A 14,617-nucleotide genomic window follows, 5' to 3' on the forward strand; every position below is an offset into this window, starting at 1 on the left:
TGCAGTGCTGGGACCTGCGGGGTTTGCTCTGCCAGGGGCTGCATTTGGCAGGAGCATCCATCATGTCCAGAGAAGGCAGCGGAGCCGGTGCAGGGCCTGGAGCCCAAGTGTGATGGGGAAGGGCTGAGGGACCTGGGGGGTTCAGTGGGGAGAAGAGAAGGCTCAGGGGGGACCTGATCGCTGCCTACAAGTGCCTGACAGGAGGATGGAGCCAGGAGGGGCTGGGCTCTGCTCCCAAGGAACAAGGGACAAGATGGGACAAGAGGAAACGGCCTCAAGCTGCCCCAGGGCAGGTTTAGACGGAGCTGAGGAACAATTCCTGCCCCAAAGGGTGCTCAGGCATTGGAACAGGCTGTCCAGGGCAGGGCTGCAGGCACCGGCCCTGCAAGTGTTCACACCCCGTGGAGACGAGGCCTCAGTGCCATGGGGCAGAGGTGGCCCTGACATTGATGGGGAGCAGTTGGACTGGATGCTCCTGAAGCGCTTTCCCAATCCAATTCATTGATTCTGTGATTTTGCTGGTAGAGGCTGAGGCAAACCCAGCATTTGGGAGAGCCACGGCTCCAGGCTCGCACTCACTGAGCCCCATGTTAAACCTTGACGGAGCTGCTCTGCAGTGGCTTCTGCAGCCCTTTCCCTGCAGAGGGGCCCACGCTGCTTGGGGGGTGCCTGCACAGAAGGGCAGGGATAAAGCTCTTGTGATCAGGATAACCAGAGGCCCCTTCTGCACACACCACACCCTGACCACCCCCTTCTGCTGCCCCGTGCAGGGACCCCCAACGCGCCCCAGCCAATGGCCCCACGGGGAGGAGCTGCTCCAGGGGATAAAAGCCTGCGTGGGGTCCGCAGCGCAGCCACGGGTCCGTGTCCTCCTCCTGCCGCCGCCGCAGCCTCCGCCGCCACCATGGTGCACTGGACAGCCGAGGAGAAGCAGCTCATTGCCAGCCTCTGGGGCAAGGTCAACGTGGAGGAATGCGGAGCCGAGGCCCTGGCCAGGTAGGTCCAGCCCTGGGCTCTGCACCGTGCGGCGCTTCCATTGGGGAGCATTGACGTGCCCGTGCCTTGTGTCCCCGCAGGCTCCTGATCGTCTACCCCTGGACACAGAGGTTCTTCTCTTCCTTCGGGAACCTGTCCAGCCCCACGGCCATCATCGGCAACCCCAAGGTCCGTGCCCACGGCAAGAAGGTGCTCACCTCCTTCGGGGAGGCCGTCAAGAACCTGGACAACATCAAGGCGACCTACTCCAGGCTGTCGGAGCTGCACTGCGAGAAGCTGCACGTGGACCCTGAGAACTTCAGGGTGAGCAGTGTCTCCAAGCCCCAGCCCCTTCCAGTGGCGTGTGGGGAGAGGCAGGTTTTGCTCTGGAACAGGGGGGCTGCCCCCGCAGCACTGTCAGGGGTGCTCTCTTTGGCTGGTGGTACCCGTGTGAGGTTACAGCTTCTTTGGGGCTGGTTTTAACAGTTTTGGTGACTTTCACACCTCAAAGCCCCATTTCTAGCCCCAGCACAGCAGTGGGGAGGAGGAGGTGTTGGGAGACCTGAAGGAGATCTGGCTGGGGATGAAAGACACGGAGGAGAAGGTGCAGCCTGACTGGAGGGGGCAGAGGGAAGCGAAGCACAGTACTAGAGGAAATCGTGGGTCCTGCAGTGAGATGAGCAGCTTGAGAACCACAGGGTAGGTTCCTGTGTGTGCTGCCTGCGGGGATAGGACCCTCCCTCCAACACTTCTATGTAAAACCAGATCGTTTTCTTCATTTACATCTAAAGAGAAAGAGAAAAAACCATTTGGTGGAGTGGTTCCCCAGGCCAAATTGCTTTAAAATCCCCAGAATGTCCGGGAATGGTTTTAAAGTTTCCTTTTTGTTCTTTTCACTTCTTAAAGAATGAAGCAAACGTAATTTTAGAATTATAGAATCAATGGAAACTTTCCCCAAATCCCAGAGTTTTCTATGGAAAAGCTGAGGGTTTTGTTGTAGCAGTCCCAGGGAACACGGACTGACCCATACCCAGCCCCGCAGCCCCATAGCCAGACCAGCCCCCATAGCCAGCCCTGCAGCCCCAGGCCCACTCTGATGATGCTGAGGAGGAAGAGGAGGGAAGTGCAGCATGTGAGGGTCCTTTCCAGAGGGGAATCCAGCCTCGGGGGAGAAGTCAGGAGGGAGGAAGCGCAGCCTGTGGGTTGCGTGGTGCTGTGTGGGGAGGAGAGGGACTGGGGGGGAGTCTCCTGCAGCAGGAAGACCTAGGAGGCAGAGCTTGCAGAAAGGAAGGAGCCGTTTAGAGCTGAAGACACAGCAGCACAGGGTGAGGTTGTGGAGCTGTGTGCAGCGGGAGCCTTCCCCAAGGGGTTGTGGCTCCAGCAGGGCACCCCCAGCTACGGTCCCTGCGCCGTGGTCTGCAGCATTGACCCTTCTGCTTTCCTCTTTCCCTCCAGCTCCTCGGGGACATCCTCATCATCGTCCTGGCTTCCCACTTCGCCAAGGACTTCACCCCTGCCTGCCAGTTCGCCTGGCAGAAGCTGGTGGGTGTCGTGGCTCACGCTCTGGCCCGCAAGTACCACTGAGCATCGCCCGCGGGATGCGGGGGTCCCTGCCCCGCCACCGGCGCTGCTGAGCGCAAGGGGATGCTCGCCGGGTACTGAGCACCAAATAAAGTCCTTCCCCAGCACCACGGCTGCAGTGTCCCTGCGTCCGCGCCGCGGAGGGAGGGGCCAGGGGAGGCTGTGCCCGGGGCAGCTCCCTCCTCTGTGGGCTCGCTCCCGGTTTCCGAGGGCTGCTGCAGGCAGAGGTTCCTTGGCTCTGGAGTGCTCCCTCGTGCGCTCCCTGCCAGGCCGGGAAGGGAAACCCATGCAAAGGGGTCTGGCACGAGGCAGTGCTCCAGAGAGGGGCATGGGAATAATGAGGGATTGCAAAGAATCCACTGCTTCCCAAGGGGGGTGATCATGCACGTACGTATCGGAGCCTCCTCCCCATGCACCCACAGTGCCAATGACCCCCCCCTTGCAGACTGAGACAGAACCATAGAATGGTTTGGGTTGGAAAGGACCTGAAGATCATCCAATTCCACCCCCCCTGCCATGGGCAGGGACACCTCACACTAAACCATGGCACCCAGGGCTCTGTCCCACCTGGCCTTGAACACTGCCAGGGATGGGGCATTCAGTTCCCAGTGTCACTCAGTGACTAAACCCCACCATGGTAACTGGTAGCTGGGTTTTGCCGTGCCTGGCCCTCCTCCTCCCATCTGAGGGGCTTTCATGATGCACGGAGCAAGGCTGTGAGTCAGGCTTTGCTGTTCCTTCACTGGGACAACGGTGACAAATTCCTTTTTTTAGGTATTTTATTATGCAACACATTAATAACGCCCCCATGAAGATGGTCGGGACTGTGTTTATCTTACTCTTAAATCCTGTCTTAAACCCAGACCGGAGACTGCACAAGGGGCTGACAACCGGAGCTGTTCACAGCACCTGGGGCAGCAGAGTCCTGGCTCTGAAGTTTCTGGAGTTCTCATGGAGAACGCGGTTGTTTCGGGTCATAATCCCTCAGAACATGTCCTCAGCTCACCTGGGCTCAGCAAACGGCTCCCGTGAGCCAAACCCAGGGAGAACAAGCAGCTCCTGCCAGGGCTGTGCAGGCAGCATGTGCTGACCCTGCCTCGGGCAGGGAATCCGAGCAGGGCTCCCGCAGAGCCCTTCCCACTGCGTTACCCCGTGGTTCTGCCCTCGGAGTCTGCAGAAGTTTGCTGGCTTTTCTCACCTATGGCTTGTTTTGAAGGGAAAGACCCCACCTGAAGGTGCCTCTGTAACTGCTTCCTTTGGATGCTGTAAGGACAGGGTTGGAGTGGGGTGGGGGGAGGATGCAGATTTTCCCATCACGGTGTGGGAGATGGGGGTGCCTCCTTCCCAAACCTGTGCAGGGTTCCAAGCCAGGTTCTGGGATGAAGAAGGCTCAGACTGTGCAACCTGCAGGCCCTTGTCCTTGGAGGCAATGCTGAAAGGTGTCACACAGACCACACAGAGGACAACAAAATGAAGAGGAGATCTGAACCCCTGGGGAGGAAAATAAGGTCCCGGGCACAGACGCTGTTGTTCGCCGTCTCTCTGGAGGGCAGGCAGGTCACCATGGGATGCAGGCGAAGGGGACAGGACATGGTGCTCCCTGGTCACCAGGCAGCCAGAGCAGATGGAGAACCTGGGTATGATCAGGACTGTGCTCCTCTGTGGGTGCCTCAGCCCTGTTTCGGCTGCCCTCGTGCCCCTTGGCGTGGTCACAGAGGCCCGGGGGGGGCAGGAAGCCATCAGCTGGACAAGGGGCATGGCAAAAAGCACTGCTGAGTCCAGAGAGGTGAGGAAGAAGATGAGGAAGAGCTGGGACACACGGGGGTAGGGGTTCATCCCCATGGGCAAGGACCACAGCACCCCTGGAGTGCTGGAGACGCAGCCCAAGGTCAGCGAGGGGAGGACATTATGCAGGGCTGGTGGAGGCTTTGGTCTGCTTTGCTGGCACACAGGGTAGCAGAGTTTCCATGGACAGAGCAGACTGAGGTGGAAATTGGGGTAAGATGATGTCCTTCACACCCAGGCAATGTGGGTACCAGAAGGTCTGTGACCATGAGGCTGGTCCAGTGCTTTTGGTGTCCTCTCACTGCTTAGGAATTGCAATCTGCACAGCTCAGATTTGGTTCAGGTCTAGTTTAGAAAAGACAGAAACCTCCTGGATGCCCATGAATGTCAGCCTGAAATGACGGGAAGCTCATCCAGCAGGTTGATGGGTTGTTCTCCTGTCACAGCAGCTTCTCTGAGACCCAAGACAGCACTGCAAAGCTTTGATGGATGAGCACATTGTGTTGCTTTGGGAGGAAAGGAAGGGAATTTCCATAACAACAGCACAGACTAACTACTGAGCAGATTCCATGAGAGGAGGATTTGTTCTTGTGAAAACTGGTGGGGTAAAGCTTTAGGAAATGGTGCTTCTCCTCAGCCATCAGATGCCCCCTCTCCTCCTGCAGCCTGCCCCCCTGCAGACCCATTGTGAGAACGGAGCCCCCAGGTCTGCAGACGGTGGGATGGAAAATAAACCTTCGCATTTCTCTCATAATAATCGTTGTTTGCAGGTCTCATAGGTGTTAAGGAGGCTGTGCTGGGACAGTGAATGGAGTCCCTGCAGTGAAAGGTGTGGCGGTGCCTTTCGTGCTTAGGAGACAAACAGTCGTGGGGTTTCTCTCTTGTTAAATGCTGCAGCACATTGGGATGGAACCCTCAAACCTCCTGCTTAAACCTGTAACGGGTTAACCAAACCCCAGAGCCTTTAAAGGGATTCTTGTTTGATGCGTCCTGTCAGTGGAAGGAGCAGGATAACCAAAGGACTATCGGGAATAACTATTTTTATCCATCCTGATCCCCACACTTGCCAAAATAACAGGAGCAGGGAAAAAAAAGCAATTCACTTCTTAGAATTAGCAAAAATACTCCTTAAGTGACTCTGTGCTGCCTCTGCTGGAGTTATATACAGGGTAAGGAAGGATTAGATGCCTCTAGAGGGAATTCTCTGTCAGGAGTGTCAGAGCTCCAGAAGACAGGTCTCCGAGCTGGCGGGGTTGGGATGTGATCAGAACGCAGCTCAGCCATCCGTGCGAGCTGCTTGTGGTGCTTTCCCAAGGGAAAGGAGGATGGATGCTAATGTACTTGTTCAGGGTCTGCGAAAGACACTTCATTGCTCTTGAGAAGTAAATCAAGATGTTGTTTCCCCCAAGCAGCAGCAGCAGCACCGCATGGCTCCATGCCCCTGCAGCAGCCATTGCTGGGAGCTTTTACACGGCACGTTGTAGTACAGCCATACTTGGACAGACATCTCCGTTCCTCTCAGACCAGAGGGGTCCGATTGACCTTGCCTAGCCCATAGGCTCCCAGCCCCCTGGCTGGTGGGGCGGGGAAGACCTTGGTGCTGAGTAAGAACTGCTCAGAGATAAAGAAAACGTCGGTGTTTCCTCGAGCCTGCTTTGGTCACTAACCCAAAACAGCATCAGAGGAGCTACTGTGAGGAAAAGGGGCTCTGTCCCAGCCCTTATGCACTCCAAACCCACCACCTCACCACCCAGGCAGCTATCGCCAGCCCAGCCCTTGCTGCCTGCTTCTCCATCTATCCACATGCATCTTCATTGCCCATCGCTGTTTCTTCCCCCCGCAAACCATCTCTCAGTGTTTTCCACAGCCCGGGTGTCTCTTGCTGGACACTGCAGGGATGCAGCTGCTGATGTCTGGAGGAGGGAATGGACATTTCTATAGGGACCAACACCCAGGGCTACAACGGCAGTGGGTGCTGTTTAGATCCTGCATTCCAGACAGGATCTAAAGCCTTGAAGTGAAGCTTTAAGAACTGTGGTTTTTCCCCAGGATCATTCACTAAACACAGATGTGCCAATGGCATGTTTTGCTCCTGTCTCTGAAGTGGCTGGTGCTGAGCACACTCAGTGATGGGAAACTGACTCCTCTGGTCCTTGCTCACAGAGAGCCTGACAGATGGTTCTGCAAAGCACGACTGAGCAAGGATGATGCTCTGTCTGCAGGCTCCGTGTTCATCCTTCTGGGTAGAAGCGGAGCCTCCCCCATGGCACAGACCCAGCTTGGCTGCGCAAACCCATCCTTCCCCTGTGTGCAGACACGTTGCTTGTGTGCCTCAACAAGGAGGTGAGGAATATTCCTTCCTTGTGCTCACTGTGGAGCAATCAAAGTGCTTCACAGAGGAGCACCGGTGGGCAGGGTGCCCATCCTTTGGGGCAGCCCCGTGGCTTGGGTTTCTCAGTTTAATGGCTACTCACCCAGGCCAGAACAGTCACTGATGCACAGAGCGAGCAAGAGACGTCTGTGGGACATCCAGAGGGCACTTACAAATGATGAGGATGAGGAGCACGTTCACATCTGTACACCCAGACCATGCTTGAATCTATTTGTATGTTGAAGATGATTGCAGCGCCCTGGAAAGCTGCCTGCTGATTTAACTCACCCAGCTCATGATTCAGCTGGCAAAGGGAGAGCAGAGGCACAGATGTCTGGAGCTTTGTGTGGGAAGTGGGGCAGCTGGAAATAGCCTGATTCCATTCTTCATGGCGTGCTAATGAGTAATGCCACATGCCTCCACTGAACAGTGAATGCCACGTTCCCCCATTGAACAATGGATGCCACGTTCCCCCATTGAACAATGGATACCACGTTCCCCCATTGAACAATGAATGCCACATTCCCCCATTGAATAATGCCACGTTCCCCCATTGAACAATGGATGCCACGTTCCCCCATTGAACAATGAATGCCACGTTCCCCCATTGAACAGTGAATGCCCTGTTCCCTGTTTGCAGGGGCAGATGGGAAGTGAATTCCCTGAGTGCTGAGCGCTGGAGAAGTTTGACTTCTTCCACATCAGCCACGGCAGCCCCCAGGAGAGCAACAGAAAACCCTGACAAACACATAGCACATGAAAAAGAGCATTTTCTAACTCACTTGTTTACTCGTTACCCCAAAAGGCACCATCCCTGTACTCAAAGCTTCAGCCCTCTAAGTGCCGCTTTTCCTTTATGATCCATGTTTCACACAGCACTGTGTTTCCCTGCGGTGTCCGTGGGCTGTGCATTGGAATCCCTCGGTTGAGAGCTGTGCAGAAGAAACGAGAGCTGGATTTGTGCACACCTTGCTGCATTTACCCACGGCTGAGAGCTGTAACACAGCACCCCTGCTGAGGATGGGAGTTGCTGTATCAGTGACACACAGATACCTGTCACTTTGAGCAGCTTCGGCGTGCGGTCGCCAGGAGCTGTGGCAATGGCAACAGCAACTAGAACAGTAAATGACCTCCTAAGGGGGATGGCAACGCTCTGAGTTGCCGGTGCCTTGTCAAATGTGGACTTCCAGCAGTGGCCATGCCCCGTGGGGTCAGGGTGGGTGACAGAGACACTGCAGCAACTGCTGCTGCTCCTGTCGCTCCGTGTCGAGGCCACGCAGCGCTGGGAGCTGCACGGGCACAGAACAGGGAGAAACCTGCAGCCCCTTTCCCTTCGCCTTCCCCTGAAGAGCAGGTGATGGGGTAGCACAGGGGGAAGGTGCAGGCCAAGCAGGAGCTGCCAGGAGATGAGCCATGGGCACAGGGAAGTGCTTTGCAGAGCTCCATAGGACAGGGCTGCCCAGCGGAGGCAGGGATGGTGAGAGGGACCCTTGTCCTCTGGCAATAATAGAACCACAGCCTGGTTTGGGTTGAAGGGAACCTAAAGCTCACCCAGTCCCAACCCCCTGCCACATTCAGGGACACCTTCCACTTGCTCCAAGCCCCAGTGTCCTGCATGGATGGGGTGAGGCTGTGTGCATTAGGGACTGAGAGTAGAGGGGTGGAAAAGGCTAGGAATCAAGAGGAAAGGCTGCAGATCCAATACAGAGGACTGGAGAGGGACCCACATGGAAGCAGAGACCATCCCTGAGTGCCAGGGAGGGACAGCGATGCTGCTCACAGCAGCTGAGAGAAGAGGCTGCAGCAATGTCCTGCAGGGATGTGGCCTCCGTGCAATAGATGATGGTGTCATTGGCTTTACAGAGGAGGAGCCTGGGGAACATAAAGCAGGAAAAAGGCCTGACCCAGCATCTCAAAGTGCTCATCTCTGCTCTGTCAAATCTTCAAGGAGGAGAAAAGAACCGACATCTGCATCCTGAGAAACCAGACTGCTCTCATTGCCCTGCGAAATCGAATCCCGCGTTACCTCAGCTTGCTAATGAAAAAGGGGCCTTTAAGGGAGGCAGAGCATCAGCACCGAGCATGTCCCCAGGGAGCAGCAGCTCTGGCTTCCTCGCTGATGGGCATTCCCTGCATGGCTCATTTCCATTGCTGGGTTTTCTTCCCTTGCTGTCTGAGGTACCTCATTGCGGTGCTGGGAATGGCACCATCCTGCTTGTCAAAGGCTCCACCAGCCCATCCTTTTGATGCTGGCTATCAAGGACCTCAGCCTGACTGTGCACCCTGCCCATGGTGCTGCATGTCTTCTGGGCTGGGGCTGGAGAGATCAGCTTCCAGCCTCACCCAGGTGCTCTGCATCCATGCCTTCTCCTTCAAGGAGTCCCCAGTGCTCCTGGCCATGGCCTTTGGTCATCACATGGCCATCTGCTGAGGTGCTCCTCCATCCTCACCAGTGCCAGGATTGCAAAGATGGGGCTGGGGATGGTTTGCTGGGCCTGTCCAGAGAGGAGCAGACCAAAGCCCTCTCACTTCTATGTTGTCCTCATGTCCTGTGTCCCCATGGTCAGCCCATCAATGGATGGACCAGTAGAGGAAGAACACTGCACCCTTCAGCCACGTGCTCATGGCCAGTATCTGCCTTTTTGTCCCACCTGTGTTTAACCTCCTCATCTACAGCATGAAAGCCAACCCCATTCACAAAGACCTCGTCTGGCCCATGTCAAACACTGGCCTGGCCATGGCCAGCAGCCCAGGAGCCACTGGAAGTGGGAATCTTGCCTACCCAAAATGCCCATAAAAAGTGGAGAAGCACTAAGTGAAGATCATCAGGGAGAGGCAGGGATCAAGCCTCGTGTCCTGTGAATCTAAGAGCAGCACTCTCAGCTCCACAATAGCCAGCAGCCAGCACGCACAGGGAGAGATGTGTGGCTCATGGATGCTGCACTTTGCTTTGACGCCAAAGGGGGTTGCTCTATTTCCTGGGATGCAAATAATGCATAGACAGCAGAAAGGGAGGGCAAGGCACACATTCCCACTTTCCATTCCTGGGATTCCTATTGAAAGAAAAGGAGAAGGTCTGAGGAAGCTACTGTTGGTCATTCCCTAGTGCAGCATCTTCATCCAGTCAAAGATCCCCCTTATCCTGCAAAAGAATTCACAGGAGAGTAAGCATGCCATAAAGCAAAGCTGTCTTCACATCTCTCTCACTCCACTGATGGGGATCCAGTCTTCAGAGTCTGTTGAGGTGCAAGAAGGCATCTTGCCTTGGTGAACAGTTCTTACCATGGAGAGCTACAGCGCCAGAAGGCAGAAAGCTGATGGGGATGGAGGGACACAGTACCTGGTTCATGACTGAATGATGAGCTTCTCTATGCCAGGATGCAGAGAGCTGTGCTGTGGTACTGTATTGACTGTGTTGCACCAGAGGGCACAAAGACTTAAGGGGAGGTATCCTGGATGGAGGGTGAAAGCAGACTCATCCAGAAAGCCCACCTCTGGGTTTGGGAGTCATGGAGGGAGTTCACTGGTCCTTGCTCCGGGTTCTCCTTGTCCTGTAGAAGGTAAGAGAAGGAGCAGCATGCGGGTACCTGGACCCGGGCTCTGGCACTGGCACTCCTCACATTGACATCCGAGTGTGGCTCCCAGTGCTTTGTGAATGAGATTCCCACATCCTTGCTGTGTGTGTGCTGCAGAGCAGGACTCTGCTGGCTCCGAGCTTCACCCTCATTTTAGAGCTCTTTTTTTATCATTATTCCTTGTACCTCTTTTCTCTCTTTCTGTGCATGAGCATCAGCCTTGGCGCTCTTTTCCTTCCCTAAAAATAACCTTGGCAGCAAAGACCGGATTGAAGAGCCTTTGCACTGAGTGGTTTCTGCATCTTCGAGAGCTGGAGCTGTGCACAGCTGAGAACCCAGAGAGCGCAGCAGCACACGGGACCCAGCCAAGGAGCATCCACCAGCCTGCTGCCAAGAAGCAGCGTCTGAACATCTCTGGCCCGGGAGTGAAGGATTTTGGGCTTGGATGCTCCTGTGTGCACCAACGTAAGTGCTGTTTTCCAGCATCAATGGAGTAAACAGTAACCACATCACCTTCTCCAAGGGAGGAGAGCTCTGGCTCTCCCTGTGTCACACAGGAACCACTTCTGCACGCTGAGATTTCAGTCCTGCTAACCCTCCTTGCCGAGCTGTAACACAGGCAGGGGTTGTCCTCCCCCACAGTCACGGGGTGCAGGTATCAGCATCCCAGAGGGTTGTTGGCACCCCACAGTGGGGAACAGGCACGACCGGGAGGGGGCAGTTTGGTTCACCCTGGTGTCTACCCCATCGGGTAAATGAGGTGTACATGTGAATGTACAGCCATCACTGACAGGAGAAGGGTCTGAGGGTAACAACCTCTTCAGGAAGGGCACTTCCTCCCTTTAGAACTAATAATCACTTTAACACAGGGTCTGCAGAAACATTGATGAAAGTATCTGGCATTCTCAAGAGCCCAGGTGTGAAAAGCAGCCTGGAAAAGCAGATCACTGTTCCTCAAATGTGCAGTGATACCCAAACCTGAGCATCTTGAATCCCATCTGCCAGCGCACACATCTTTGGATCACCACTCCACAAATCCCTCAGGGCTCCAGGCACTGGGTGCCTCTGATTCCCGCTTGTTTGGCTGATCCACTGTCTCAAAGGGGGTGATGAAAACTACTATTAAGAGCAGATGTCACTGGGAGGCTACTGTGGAATTGCCTTGGGTTAGGCATCTCTTAGACCTCCTTTAAAACGATGTCTCTTAGAAGACATCCTCCTGCCCTGGAGGAGCCGGGTGGTGGAATGGATGGACATTGGTCATGAGCGCAGCTTCTGTGTTCTTAATGGAGATGAAAAGGAAAAAAAGAACATATTTTGTGAGGCCTTAAGAAAAACGGGGTTCTACCTCCCCAGTGGGTGAGCATCAGCCCACAAGAAAGGTGCAGCCCTGTTTTATGACATGGGTGCTCTGAGAACAGCTCTTAGATGAACTGAACTGCAGTTGTACCTCTCCTTCTGTGGCTTCCCCCTTGCCTCTCGCCTGTGGTCTGTGAAACTACTGCTTTATCTGCAGAAAAGGGATGAACTGAGCTGAAATATAAGTGTTCTACTGAAATGGTGCCAAAAAGTCTCATTTCCTGTTTTGTCTGCAGCCAGACGTCTGCTTTGCTTCAGCAGAAGTGCGTGTCCTCTTCCTGGGGCTCCACCTCTTGCCTCCCCACTGGATCCAGCTCATTGAGAGATAGCAGGGCCTGGAGGCTCCTCGTGGTGGCCACAATAGCCAGGGCTGCTCAGGAAGATAGAGAGCTGCAAGGAACACGGGGCCAGGTCAGAGATGTCCTCTCCATCCATCAGGGCCCTTCGGTTAGTACTAAGAATAGAGCAAAGGACCATAATGTGCTTGAGTTTCCTAACTGAGTTTGGGTTGTCTGACCTCCCCCTCATCCTGCTGCCTCTCCCAGACATAGAGCAGGGATCCTGGAAAACATATTTGCCTGTTTACTGGGATATTTTGTGTGTATTAACATAGTGCAGCCCAGTTAGCAATGGTCTCCTGTGACAGGTCACTCCAAGAAATTGCATCAGGGAGGATTGCTGGTATGTCTGAAAGGGTTTATGTTTACAAAGGACTTCTGCCGTTTGCTAATATAAGGTTATTGTAGGTTTTACCTTCCTTACAGAAGAAAGGTTAATGCTTAAAGTTGAATTCTACCCATTTCCTTCTATGAGGACCATCACCACTTCATAGGCTCATGGAATCAACAGAATGGGTTGGGTTGAAGGGACCTTAAAGCTCATCCAGTTCCAACCCCCTGCCACGGCAGGGACACCTCCCAACCCAAACCTTTCTAAGATCCTATAGTTCTCCAGCACAGGCTGTTAACAAGTAGGAAGTAGGGAGGGTGGGATGAGGCAGAAGAGCTCACAGACATGAAGCCCTGTTTGCCTACTCCTGAGTCCTGTAAAAAAGCATCAAACACCATCGACCTGACCCGATCAGTGGCAAACAGAGCAGAACGAGCTAAGGTCTGGGAGCTCAATTTCCCACACAGCCGCTGATCCCTGCGAGAGCTGCTTGCTCTGGCTCAGGAGAGTGCTTGTGAGGCAAAGCATCCTGCCAGCTTCCACTGGGAGTCCTTGTCCTGCCTGGTGGGGCATTCCTGGAGCCTGCAGACCGCACTCCTCTGGACCATACCGAGTGGGATGTCTGCACAAGGGTCACACCTGATGCCCTCCAGTGTCCACAGGGTGTCCAGCCCAGGAGACGGGGGAAAAAGCTGGTGTGAAAAGTGTGTGGTGCACGTATGAATTCAACAGCACCAGCCCTGTTGCTCCACAGAAGCTTTGGGCAGTGCTGAGCTGTTTGCCAGGGCAAACAGAGGCAACAAGGGCTTGTCTCCGGCAAGAAACAGCCAAATTCAGGTAAAACTGGGAAGGGAAGGGGGTGGGGAAGGGGAAGGAAGGGAAGGGGAAGGAAGGGAAGGGGCTTCAGTCCCCATGACTGAAGTTTGGAAAACTAGATGAAGATCAAGAATCCCACATGGTTTTCATCTCTCCCCATGAGAAGTTCACCGTGTCCCGATGCTCTGAGCTCTATTAACTGTCTGTCTGAGGAACAGGCAAGGAAAAATAACCCAGCATTTTGGGGATGGTTCATCCATTTTTCTTTATTACTTTTTCTCTCAGCACAAAAGGAAAGAAAACCCCAAGGAACATCTGGAGAGTGAGCAGGAGCCATTTGTCAGTGCCACAAAGGGTGCCTGGAAAGGGCTTGGATCCATCACGCACCTGGAGAAATGCTTCATGCATCCCCAGTCACAGCCGGCAGGAACAGACTGGGCTCATTTTGATGAATTTGTTTTACCTCTCCCAGCTCTGATAAACCAGGACACGGCAAAATGACAGGGGCAAAATAGCCTTGAAGCCCAAGGAGGCAAGGACTCGGAAAGCACCAAAAGCCAAGTGCTTGCTGTGGACTACAGCATGCTTTAACTGAGCACAAGAGGTTCTAACAAGCTGTGGTTGATGCTGCATGAGCACAGACTGCACAAAGGACTCCAGCTGCACCCAGTGTCAGCCGGCAACTGGAAGAAACTGCACAAATCCACAATTTATTGCTGTCATTTGGAGGCCCCGAGGCAAGGGAATGCCTACCTTTGGTAAGACACCTCTTCTAGCTCACCTAGAAGTTATGGGCAAGGTGCGAGAACCCCTGAGTGAAGCCCTTAGGAAGACCTCCTGTCCTCCCTGATGCAACTCGTTCATTCCACGTATTTCCCTCTTTTTCTTGAAAAGTTTAGTTATTGCTCACAGTTAAACTTGCTTCTATTACTGCAGCAAGTACAGGGGCAGCAGAAGCACTTGCAATGCAAAGGAAGGATGCCCAGAGGGGTCGTGCTGCTTCCATCCTTGAAGGCTTTTAGAACCCAACTGGATAAAAACCTGCACAAGCTGGCCTAACACTAAATCACTTCAAATCTTAGACCTTCAAGCACACTTCCACGTGCATGGTGTCATCAGTGCTGATTTATATGTTCTATAACTTTTATTTTCCTCTTTCCTCTTCTCCATCAGCTCCTCCATAAAGTGAATGGGACACAAGTGGAAGCCATGAGTTATCATTCAAAACCCATGAATTATCATTCAAAAACCATGAATTATCACTCAAAAGCCAGTCAAAACCCCACTGTAACATTCACTCAGTTCTGCCACTGTTATGGGTGATATGGGAACAAAGAAGCAAAAAGTCAAGACATCCTTATTAGTTTGCTGAGCCCCTTATCCTTCCCATTGTGTTACCTGCTGGATCAGGGTTGGGTTTAGGTCACTGTGGTAGATTCCATCCCTGGCAGTTCAATGCCAAGTTGGACAGGGCTTGGAGCAACCT

The 14,617-nt window shown here is 54.0% G+C and overlaps 2 protein-coding genes across 4 annotated transcripts in view; both read left to right on the top strand.

Moving 5' to 3' along the window:
• Positions 1–14,617, top strand: part of NUP98 (nucleoporin 98 and 96 precursor) — a 304,506-nt gene that overhangs the window by 62,720 nt on the left and 227,169 nt on the right. The window lies entirely within an intron of this gene.
• Positions 496–2,663, top strand: LOC133283388 (hemoglobin subunit epsilon). Of its 3 annotated transcripts, none has more exons than XM_061480100.1 (3): positions 496–996; positions 1,077–1,299; positions 1,505–1,679. In XM_061480100.1, exons 1-3 carry the CDS (start codon positions 794–796, stop codon positions 1,676–1,678), a joined length of 600 nt encoding a protein of 199 aa, XP_061336084.1. In that variant the 5' UTR covers positions 496–793; the 3' UTR covers position 1,679. The 3 variants fall into 3 exon arrangements, with proteins under 3 accessions (XP_061336084.1, XP_061336085.1, XP_061336086.1); XM_061480101.1 differs by lacking the exon at positions 1,505–1,679 and adding an exon at positions 2,431–2,663 and having other exon boundaries at positions 507–996; XM_061480102.1 differs by having other exon boundaries at positions 509–996; positions 1,510–1,642.

Source organism: Pezoporus flaviventris, unplaced genomic scaffold, assembly GCF_033815535.1.
Source record: "Pezoporus flaviventris isolate CSIRO_AGI_PZ_B2104156 unplaced genomic scaffold, CSIRO_AGI_Pfla_v1 ptg000168l, whole genome shotgun sequence".
NCBI classification, from domain to species: Eukaryota; Metazoa; Chordata; class Aves; order Psittaciformes; family Psittacidae; genus Pezoporus; species Pezoporus flaviventris.

Coding starts and splice junctions, on each gene's coding strand:
- LOC133283388 (XM_061480100.1), top strand. CDS start 794: ATGGCCCCACGGGGAGGAGCTGCTCCAGGGGATAAAAGCCTGCGTGGG. Junction 997..1,076: donor GGAGCCGAGGCCCTGGCCAG/GTAGGTCCAGCC, acceptor GTGTCCCCGCAG/GCTCCTGATCGTCTACCCCT. Junction 1,300..1,504: donor TGGACCCTGAGAACTTCAGG/GTGAGCAGTGTC, acceptor TTCTAGCCCCAG/CACAGCAGTGGGGAGGAGGA.